The sequence below is a fragment of the Cyprinus carpio genome, chromosome A11 (genome assembly GCF_018340385.1).
Source record: "Cyprinus carpio isolate SPL01 chromosome A11, ASM1834038v1, whole genome shotgun sequence".
Lineage (NCBI taxonomy): Eukaryota > Metazoa > Chordata > Actinopteri > Cypriniformes > Cyprinidae > Cyprinus > Cyprinus carpio.
Genome location: NC_056582.1, coordinates 16,536,073 through 16,547,500, shown reverse-complemented (window position 1 = coordinate 16,547,500; position 11,428 = coordinate 16,536,073). Strand labels below are relative to the sequence as shown.

The following is an 11,428-nucleotide window of genomic DNA, read 5'->3' as shown; positions in this document are numbered from 1 at the left end:
GACAATTCAGCTTTGCCATCCCAGGAATAAAATGCATAATACATAAAATAGAAAACTGTTATTTTCAATTGTAATAACATTGCACAATATATTACTGTATTTTTCTGTATTTAAGTAAATGCAGCCTTGATGAGCACAAAGGGGAAAAAATAAAACAAATCTATTACAGAATTAGGAAAAATTACATTTATCAGTTTTGACATAGAGTTTCCTCACCCTTCTGGGTATCTGTCACGTCCTTCAGCAACCAAGCCCATGATGTGTTTTTTTGGGGTTTTTTTTGCTCTTTTGGAGGTTCATCAGCAGGAAGTATGTTCTCATCAGGCCTTTGCCTTTCACTTCGATCTCTCCCCTCTCAGCAATCTCAAAGATTTTTTTATACTTTAACACACTGTGGGCAGGAAGTGATGAGTTTGGTTTCTTAGATCTGGATTTAGCTCATGAATTTCAGTGGCTTCACTCACAGAACTTACTGTATCATGACCCCACACTTTTTTTTTTTGTTAACAAAGAGTGTGTTTTTTTTTGTGTGAAAACAGTGTAAAATGTGTTATTTTGAAATATTTTTTTATTTTTTAATGAATGTTTTTTTTCTATTTGAATATATTTAAAATTGCAATTTATTCCTGTGATGCAAAGCTGAATTTTCAGCATCATTACTTAGTGTCACATGATCCTTCAGAAATCATTCTAATATGCTGATTTGGTGCTCAAGAAAAATTCTTATTATTTTCAGTGTTGAAAACATCAAGGAAACCATCAAAAATTTTTCAGGATTCTTTGATGAATACAAAGTTCAAAAGAATGCCATTTATGTGAAACTGAAATCTTTTGTAATATTATAAATGTCCTTACTGTCACTTTTGATCAATGCATCCTTGCTGAATAAGTCTAAAATTTCTTTTAAAAAATTAAATAAAAAAGTATACATTTAGCCCATGTGACAAAACCATTTAAAAACGACTATTCACCTGTATGTGAATGGGCTCAGGTGTATGTGATCAGGAACTCCGTGGCTCTCCATCCGAGAGGCTGTATTAACCGTGTCTCCAAACAAGCAGTAATGTGGCATCTTCTCACCTACAACACCAGCCAAAACTGAACCCGTATTCAGGCCTACTCTGATCTAGACTGACAATAATCCAATTCGTTTGACAAATAATAAGATACAAGAGCACACAAAGCTTATTCTAACATAGAGCTCACTATTTAAACACACATACCTGTAAGGATTGTCGTGTGATAGGGTTAGTCACTTCTCTCGCAGCAGTTCTCATACTGAGGGCAAAGTTTGCCACCCGCTCTGCATGAGTGTCTGTAGGAACAGGCACACCGCCAACCACCATGTAGGCATCACCTATAGTCTGGCATAGTATGGTGCACACTCTGAACTCACCTGAAAGATTAACAGAAAGAGTCTGATCCATGAAAGCATGAAGAATGACAAGTATGACAATGTTCTAGGAGTTCCTCTGGTTTCATTACCTGCCTCTAATCTTTTGTCAGCCAGATGGAGACCCCTCTCCTCCAGTTCCTGGAGGCTTCGTTGCTTAGGAGAGCACAGATCGATCATGCAGTTGAGTGACTCCATCCACATCATCTGTCCTAAACCACACACACACACACACACACACACACACACAAATAATATGAGGTATACAAAAAAGATATAGACAAAATTGCTGAAATTAAATGACTTATTTTACACAAGAAATTTTAAAACATTTTGGAAACAACACAAAAAGAAACCAGAATGCACCCATGCAGATAATCGCAAAATGGCATAAATATCACGTTTATTAAATGTCTATGGATAAAATAGCTCTCAGTCTGAGCATGGACTGGTTTTAATGGATCTCCGGTAACATTTCCCTCCTGGTTTTCAGCACAAACTGGCTGTTGGTGAACTTCTTGATGCTCTAGATGTTGAAGACGGCCTCTGGGTGAACAATGGTGAAGTACTCATCCAGACGGATACCTGCCGTCTGCAGTCCGGGAACAAACTTCTGAATGTTGACGCCTGTTTGCATCACCATCAGCTAAAAATGTAAGAAATTATTAAAAAAAGTTCAAAATGGCTCAATGTGTTTTAATGTACTTTAACATTTGATTTTTTTTTTATCAAAATAAATACAAAGTTACAGTTACTTACACCTTAATCAAAAACAATGTGAAAGGGAAAAGCATTACAGAAGGCTTGTTCTTCAATCCAAAGTCTTTCTGGGTAGCTGGGATTGAATCAAAAACAATGTGAAAGGGAAAATGATTAATTAAACATATTGTAAAACAAAATATTAAACATTTCAATCATTTTCTTGTAAATAATTAAAATGTGCTATGTAGTGGCAAAGTCAAAGGCAAAAACAGCAGCTATGAAATAATTAAAATGTGCTATGTAGTGGCAAAGTCAAAGGCAAAAACAGCAGCTATGATTTTTTGTGGAAAATTGGAAGGAAATGGAAGCAGCTATGAATATCTGTCAAACCTTGGCCCAACTATAGCAGTTGTCATGGTTACATACTTGTTAGTTATAATAATTTCAAAAATACAAAGAAACCAGACAGTTTATTGTCTTGACCTACTTAAACATTCATGATGTCTCTGATACAAAATTAAAGTGATTGAAGTGTCTGATCTTTGAGCAGGTAAGACTTTTTGAAATGTGATACTTCTTTATTGTGTTATACATGAAGTTGAAACTAAGAAGAAACTACTGAAACTAAGAGACACTTTGAAACAGACCACTTAAAGAAAATCATATAGAGAGATGTTCAAATACCAATACAATTTACAGAAACACATGGCAGTCGCATACTGTATGCTCTGCAGTGTCTTCCTGTCAGTACAGGGACTTGCACACCTCTTTCTCTGCCTGTATTTCCTCATTGCTGCCTTTCAGTCTTGGTTGGGCCTTTCTTTTGGTAACCTTTTCCTTCTGTACCAAGTGAAAAACCACATGTTCCTTCTTTCCAGTGCGCTCATCCTCTTCTAACTGGTTCAGAATGGTTATCGTAACCTCACTGTCAAAGAAATCCTTTACCACAGCCTCGATAATACCTGACCGATGGTTATAAAGACAAAAACAAAAAAAGGAATTCATAAAATGTGTAATCCCAAAAATATATATTTTAAATATATGCTAAATATATGTTGTAAATAGCGCAGCCTAAGGAAATGTTTTCACACTGAAAGTAAATTTAATGTAACCTCAAATTCTAAATGTGTATTACACAATATATGTCATGGGGTAAATGCAAAGTTTTTTTAAAACATGTTTTGGACAATTTAAATATATTTAGATATTTTCATCTGAACAGATTTGTAGAAATTTAGCATTAGCCTACATCACTTTGCTCACCAGTGGATGCTCTGCGGTGAATGGGTGCCATCAGAATGCGAGTCCAAACAGCTGATAAAAGCATCACAATAAATAGAGCCGACCAGTTAATGTTTTGTGAAGTGAAACGCTGTTTGTAAGATATAAATGCAATATTAATGCATTTTAACCAAGAACCATCGCTTCTGACCAAATATAAGTCCATGATTTATAATAAAGCTTCCTCCAGTGAAAAAATTCCATTGTCCTTATACACCAAAAACCATATATAATATTTGTTTAGAACTGTTTTGGACTGTTTTCACTTGTAAACTGTGAATATTTCTCTCCAGATTTAGACAAGACCAATTTTGAACTGGAAAAAGCAATATATATGGATATAGTTGTATATAGAGGCAACAGTTTTAAATAATAAAAAGAAAAAGTCTGATAGATTTGTTTATTATAAAGGTGTCACAAGGTGTTACTGATGGACTGGAGTCAAGTGGATTACTTGAGGATTATTGTGGTGTTTTTATCAACAGCTTTAACTCTCATTCTGACGGCACCCATTCACTGCAAAGAATACATTAGTGAGCAAGTGATGTAAATTTTCAGAATTTCTCCAAATCTTTTCGAATTAAAAAAACAACAACAACTCATATACATTTCAGATGGCCTGGGGAAAATTACTTTTTCAGCAAATTTTCATTTTTGGGTGAACTATTCCATTTAGACTGCAAATCAATTTCTCTTTCCAATTTGAATTGCATCCAGGTTGTTTTGAAACCAGAGTGGAGCTCAGGTGTGTGACCCACTCAAGAGATTCACACCTGTCCTTGTCCACTCACTCTCAGGGACAGATTGGAGGACAGGTTAGGACATCAACCGTCGTGATGCCCAGTAGGCTATTCTCTGCAGGGACATTGTTAGCACTCTCTCAGACACTTTGATCAATATCTGCAAGTCCCCAAGGACACTGAGAATACGAGGTAACTGTGAAGCTTTCACAGTCTACTCATTCTGTTTTTTTTTGTCAGACATTCAAAGGTGGATCCAAACAAAAACAAGCCTTTTGAAGAAGCGAAACATTCTGATGTGAAGTCCCCAACCAACCTTTAAAGGAAGTTTTCCTGAACTATACACATGCAAACAGACATAAACCCAAGGGCAAATAAACAAATGCATTTGGATTCAAATAAATAAATAAATAAACAACAACAACTACTACTACTACTACTACTACAAAAAAAAAAAAAAACTTTACTACAAAGCACAAAATGATACTCACCCAGCATTTTACAAGCCTCTTGCACTAAACGAAGTGTGTTGATATCGTCATAGATTTCATAGATCATAAATGTCTCCTGGACCCCAGCCATTAATCTAGGAAAGATTTTACTTAGTTGCAAAAAAAACACAAAACTGTCCATGATTTCCTTAAATGTTCCATGGGAATATAGACCTCAATTTTTCCCAAGTCTCTTCTCCAAACCTTTCAATGAATAGTGACTTCAGACACCTATTAATAAAGCCGTGCTGTAAAAAAAAACATATTGTTAATTGTAAAATGCTGCAATATATTGATATATACTAGTGAAAGCATTTATATTTTTTTAAATGTCTAATGAAAAAAAAATATTTGTATATATTTTAGACACACAGACATTATTATAAATGTATATATGCACATACCATTTTTCCAAATCAACTGTTGTAATCCCAATCTCACTGAGCTGAAGGAGATGCTCTTTAAATTGTGGTGTGTAGATTATCTAGTTTCATTCAGACAGACACTCCCACTCAACCATACTCTTTTACATTCACACATTGTAACATAAAGACTTCATTGCCCACTTAAGGGAAACAAGGATGCTTTTTAATTTTCATATGTGCAATATATGTTCTCTTGGAAACCCTAACCTGTTAAATTTGTAGACAGAGAAAAATCTTGACCTGTCTTAACTTTGGTCCTATAGTGTTGTTGTGTTTAAAATACTTTCTCTTTCACTTTAATCACCATGAATAGGATATGTTGCTGGTGATGGAAAGTACAGTGTATAACCAGTCTTATAAACAAGAGTGCAACAAAACACTTTAGACTATATGAGGGCAATACTGTTTTATTTAATATCAATTTATTACCAATGTCTGTGTGATATTTGTCATGTAACTGGAGTGCACCACACACACAATAATAATAATAATAATAATAATAATAATAATAATAATAATAATAATAATAATAAAATAATAATAATAATAATAAAATATAAAAATGGGCTTTATTATTTCTAAATGTTAATTATATTTTGATAGGAAGGATATAGCTATACCATGTTACCTGAAATGTCTTTGTATGCATTATTTGTCATGATAGAATATTGCTATTTAGCCTTTATAGCATACAGTAGCCTACATATAAACATTTTCATATATCAGAAAAATATTATTGCATGCGCAATTTTTATTATTATTATAAGTATTATTTTTATTTTCATTCTGGAAATGACGATGATAATAGAAGAAGAATCTGAAATATTTGGAAGTTCAGGGAAACTTCCGTGGAAACTCCTCGAGTAAAAACTGCATTAAAAGCCGCTGGTAGTGCTTGAGTGTTTCAGTCACTGCACTGGAGCAAGTTAGGGCATATCCTTGAGAAAGCACCTTAAGAAAACACTTTTAAGAGTTTACAGAAGACCTTTGGACTTTCTATTCTACCTTTTGTACGATTTATTGTGGGGGAATTTACGTACAGGTGCAATAAAATCTCGTTTAAAAGCTGCATGTGCTAACGGCAGACTAACATTGACTGAGAGACAAACGAGGCGAAATCAAGAGGACGATATCAATGTAAGATTTGATTTTTTTTAAGCTTCTGTCCTTTTCTTTTTTATGCAAATAGTAAAGGCGTCGACTACCAAATGCAAAGTTCTTAAAGTAGGTCAGTTGAATTAGGCAAAATTATTATTTTTAAAACCTAGGAAGCCGCCTAACGTAACTTACTTAGCATTTTTGTCATCATAGGTTGTTTCGCAATAGTCTTAAATCCATCGATAATGAAAGTATATTTCTGTTAAAAGATAGATTTAATAAATTAGCCGTCATGGCCATGAAACAGGTGTCTGTTTTTACTAGCGAAGCTGTTTTTTTATATAATTGGTGTCTAAAAACGGAACACACTTAACTATTTGCTGTGTGTTTTCAATTCAGTGTCTATTAAAAAGTGCCAGTCTGATTCCGGTGTTTTGTTGACAGTGGTGTCACGTGTGACCTGTTACTTTTCTCTGCGCTGTTTCGTTGTGCCCAATCATTGTAGTCAGTGATAAGTGGTTAAGGATTTTTAAAACCCATGATTTTATAAAGATATTAAGAAGCTTGTGCGGATGTTCCGTTTATTTTTCGGTGCCAGTTGCTTAAATTAATAGATCGGAACGATTGTACTTTTTACTCATTAGTACGACAGCATGTCTTGACATTTTAAAACAGCTCAATGTTGGATTAGGGTTTCTCAGCCGCCGAGCGCCACCTAGAGAATGTTTTTGACTCAAAGAAACAACTGTTATCTTGCAACACATTGCCACCCATCGGTTAAAAGAGTTCATATCTTATACAAACAGCACTGCAAATGACAACTTTTTTTTTTCTTTTCTTAGATGTTTTGTGAATCTACTCTGTGGAGCATGGGATTTGATGAGGATCTTCAGACGACCAGGGATCCTATATGCCTGGTAGAAATCTCATCGGGCAGATCTGTGTCCATTGAGGATATGAATGGAGAAGGGTGGATATCTGAATACCAAACGCCATCCAAACAGGATCACAAGATCATCAGTAAACCACAAATGACAGCCAGGAGCCGAATCTTCCTCTCTACAAAGTTCTGGACCTTCCTTCAGTTCAAGACATCCACAAGAGCATGAAGGGACAAGTGACCATCTGCTGTGTCAAAAAGACTTTTAAAAAGGACATACACAGTTGAACGTATTAACTTATGTTAATATATCATAAACTATGCCTTTTTATAATTTTAAGTAGTAAAAACATATGAATTATATTTATTAAGGAGAAATTACATGCTTGTTTCTCGAGGTGCATTATTCTATACTGTATGTAAAGAAGCTTTAAAGGCAATGGCTCTTGCTTTAAATTTCCACCAGAGGACAACAATGAGTCACTGCCACTGTATGTGTTGACAAGGTTTTGTTTGATCAAGCAGCTATTTGTAGCATTTTACTGTAGGGTTGAGTTTGTCAGATCTGGCTGACTGTAATTTTTCTGAAAAAATATATAAAACGAAAATTCAATATTAAGAGTACGTCAGTCAAAGCTAAAGTTCAGCTAAAGTTTCATCGTTCCTCCCATTTCAAAATGAATCAAAATACATATGATCATGCATATGAATTTTCTTAAATGTCACTTTTTAGGTGAAAATAATAAACCTTTGAGCCAAGGTTAAAGTGGTACAATTGTATACAGTATATTTTTACAGAGAATATGATTTCATTAGTTGTAAAATGTGTATATGTTTAAAGCTGAATTCGAAATGCAGCGAATGTATTTGTAGATAAAATATTATATATTATGGTTTGTTTTTAATAAAATGTGCAAATGTATCTTGCTTTCTCTTTGTTTGAAAGAAAAACAGACAAAGGTCAAATAAAAAAAAACCATGTATGAACATAAAAATCGTCATGTTCATTATTTTTCATAATATAAATGAAAATGTTATTGATTAGAATTTGCACATCAAGGATGGCAAAAAAAAAAAAAAAAAAAAAAAACACAGATCATTAAAAAGGGATTGAGGATGCCAAATTCAATCCATAAGGGGTTTGTTTGTTTGGCCCAAGGACTAGGGATACAAAGTGCCCCCTCTGAACATTTGCATTGAGGCCTTGAAAGAGCTTTGAAAGAGGAAAAAATGGGTAAGTAATTACAAAGCAACAGCATTCATATGAAGGGTCTTTACATCTCTAGTCTGCAGTGCTGACTTGCCCCCACATATTGAGAAAGGTGAAAGGATTTCATTATAAAGAAAAGTTTGGAATAATGACTACAGCATCAGTGTGATGAAGAGATGTGTTTAGAATGGAACTCACTGTATATTCAAGCTATACATTATTTTAAGACCTCCCTGGGTTTATTTTCTGAAACAACAACAACAACAAAAAACTTTTCCATTTAGGAAACACCACTTCAGCTGTTCATTCCATGTCGTCATTACCGTAATTCCGAGATGACAACAAGTGATGTATAATTATGTGTTTCTAAAGCAAAACTATCAATACCAAAGCATACACGTGCTCGGAGAATTCGGAATTACATTTTGTAGGCTGGGACAAAACCACTGGAAGGGAAGCCTGCAACCTTTAGCCAAAAAAAGTGTAACTGCTAATGCCAAGGAAAGTATATGACGTGTGGCCAAGTATGAAGTCCCATACTCTAAATTTGTGCTCTGCATTTAACCCATCCAAGTGCACATACACAACAGCGAGTAGTGAACACACACTACTGTGGGCAGCCATTTTTGTTGCGGTGCCCGGGGAGCAGTTGGGGGTTCGGTGCCTTGCTCAAGGTTTTCACCTCAATTTTGGTATTGAGGGTGGAAGAGAGCACTGGTCATTCACTCCCCCCACCTACAATCCCTGCCGGACCTGAGACTCGAACCCACAACCTTTGGGTTACAAGTCCGACTCTAACCATTAGGCCATGAGTCATGACTGGAATGCAAAAACTGCAGCTTTAGTGGTACGCAGGGAAGGAAACCAAAGGCCATTGTATGATTGGCTGAGGAGCCTCACATGATCCAAGTTAGCTGTTATGCTTTTTCCAATGTTAAGTACACTAGACCCTCGCATCTCCCAATAATAAGACAATAGGTGCGTTCCATTCTACTGTTAAGTGAACTGTAGAGTTGCCAAGTCCAAGGAATTTGGCTGCTTTGAAGCGACCCCAAAAACATGATATTTACCCCCCTCAAAAATGCAAATTTTACCAGGGGAACCCTGCCAAAAATAGAGGATTTATGACTAAAAAATTGTTTGCGGAAAGCCTCAAGTCAGGCCCCCCCAGCCCCCCCCCCCCGATCATTCAGGGGTTCAAATCGGGCTTAAAATGGGCTTTATAATCTTCAAGTGTTTGGCAAGCCTTAACATAAGTGAACATGTTCAGTTCGAAGGGCATCGCGAACAGCATAGGGAATAATGGAACATCGATACATCACTTCACAGGAAGCGGAGAGGGAAAATCACCCAACTGTCATTGAGACAATAGGTGCGTTCCACACCGCGTCAACAGTCAGAACTAATGATGGAGCAGAACCTTCGAAAGAGTTTTTAAAGGCTCTGCAATGGAGGGGTCACATATGCATTTGAGTATTCATGAATTTTGTTATTATTACACAAACTAGAGTATTTATGTATGGTAGTGATGAATGTTACATTTGCACATTGTGTTGTATGAATAGGTGTAACTAAGTAAAACCAGCGAGAAGAAGCTGACGCTCTGTCATTTTTTATTTTATTTTATTTACCTCAGGAGTGTTTACTATAAGAAAGTGCATGAGATGAAACCACTACAATCTGTTAATAGTCAGCAATAGCTGCAATAGTCATACAAGTATAATAAACATACATTTTGATAAAATTTATTAGATGCATAATTGTAGATGAATTTTATATGTAAATAAATTTGAAAGTATAATGACAATATTTATTTACAATATGTTATATCACAATCTGCATGACCCCGTTGTTGCCTCTCCAAATAAGCGATTATTGTCAGCGAAGTCCACTTTAACGAATATCCCGTGCTTAGGGAGTAGGGAGCAGAGAACACTGCATAGGGACCCTGTTAATCAGAACGCACTTAATCTCTGTTTGGGAATGTTCTGAGAGCTACGACTTGGACCACGTGACCCGCTATACCACCCGAATGCCACCAGGTTCATTTAGCTGCTACTTGGGTGCAGAGCTGTTGAAAAATGTGGACAACTCCAAGTAGACCATCACGTGTTGTCATCTCAGAATTATGGTAATTATGTCAGAGATGGTCTTACTGTTGGGAGATACGAGGGTCTGTAGTACTTATCATTGGAGAAAGCATAACTGTCAACTTGGAACATGTGTGCCTTGATAACCAATTATATTACAGCTTTGATGTAACTGAATTTCAGACAGTTGTGTGACAGTCAATCGCCATTTACAGATACTATAGAAATGAATGAGAAGTGAGAAGAGCCCTCCCCTCATACAGCAAGCCAAATGTGCTTACTATTTGCTCAATCTGATTATATGTAAGTGTGAACTATGTAGCTATGCAGTTGCTAAGGTGTTCTGACTGGTCTTTAGCATGTTGCTGTGCCGTTGCTAAGGTGTTGGGAGTGGTTGCAATGGCATTGCTATTCGGCGGCTAAGGCAATCTGAATGTGTTTTTTTTAGCATGTTGCTATGAGGTTGCTAGGGGGTTGCTGTGTGGTTGCTAAGTTGTTCTGGATGTTTGCTTACTGGCCTTACTGTTGCTTGCTGCATGCAAGAATGGCTGCCAGGGTGTTGCTATGCAGTTGCTAAGTTGCTATACAGTTGTTAAAGTGTTATGAGTGGCTTCCAGCATTTTGCTTCGCAATTGCTGATGTATTGGGTTGGTTGCCATGATGTTATGCAGCTGCAAAGGTGTTTTGTCTTCTTATTAGCACATAGCTATTCAGTTGCTTGGGAGTTGCTTTGCAGTTGCTAAGGTGGTTTTAACGTCTTACTATGCGGTTTCTAGGCTGTCGTGAGTGTTTTTTTTTTTTTCTTATGTATCTGCTGAAATGTTCTAAGTGGTTTTTAGTATGTTACTGTTGGGGTTGCTAGGGTGTTCTGAGAAGGCCCAAATCAAATCTTAACCCCAAAGTATCAGCATGTTAATGTATGAATATTTATTTGTGATTACAACTGAGACAAGCACTTTTGAACACATCACTCTAAACAAACATGCAACAAAACATGACAACAACATCAAACAAGATGTGACCGCATGCATAAGATTCACTGATGGCTTTTGAAGGTTGTACATTCATTGGAGGCAATAAGTGTTCTTTGAGGATCCAAATACTCAAGCACAAAATTC

At 36.1% G+C, this 11,428-nt stretch overlaps 1 protein-coding gene and 1 long non-coding RNA gene across 2 annotated transcripts; one reads left to right on the top strand and one right to left on the bottom strand.

Moving 5' to 3' along the window:
- Positions 1-240: 240 nt before the first annotated feature.
- On the bottom strand, positions 241-1,449 carry LOC109061530 (guanylate cyclase soluble subunit beta-2-like). The gene is made up of 3 exons (XM_042765788.1): positions 1,224-1,449; positions 972-1,126; positions 241-391 (listed from the first exon to the last, which is right to left on the bottom strand). Exons 1-3 carry the CDS (start codon positions 1,425-1,427, stop codon positions 241-243), a joined length of 510 nt encoding a protein of 169 aa, XP_042621722.1. The 5' UTR covers positions 1,428-1,449.
- A 4,353-nt stretch (positions 1,450-5,802) lies between these two features.
- On the top strand, positions 5,803-7,780 carry LOC109079453. Its single transcript, XR_006161140.1, has 2 exons — positions 5,803-6,169; positions 6,973-7,780. It is a non-coding gene; the product is annotated as an uncharacterized LOC109079453 (long non-coding RNA).
- The last annotated feature ends 3,648 nt before the right edge of the window (positions 7,781-11,428 follow it).

Bases quoted from the DNA above. Each gene is read 5' to 3' on its own strand.
- LOC109061530 (XM_042765788.1), bottom strand. From the start codon at position 1,427: ATGGATCAGACTCTTTCTGTTAATCTTTCAGGTGAGTTCAGAGTGTGC. The intron at 1,127-1,223 runs GTATGTGTGTTT...TTGTCAGTCTAG, and splicing joins TCACACGACAATCCTTACAG to ATCAGAGTAGGCCTGAATAC. The intron at 392-971 runs GTGAATAGTCGT...TCCTGCCCACAG, and splicing joins CTGAGCCCATTCACATACAG to TGTGTTAAAGTATAAAAAAA.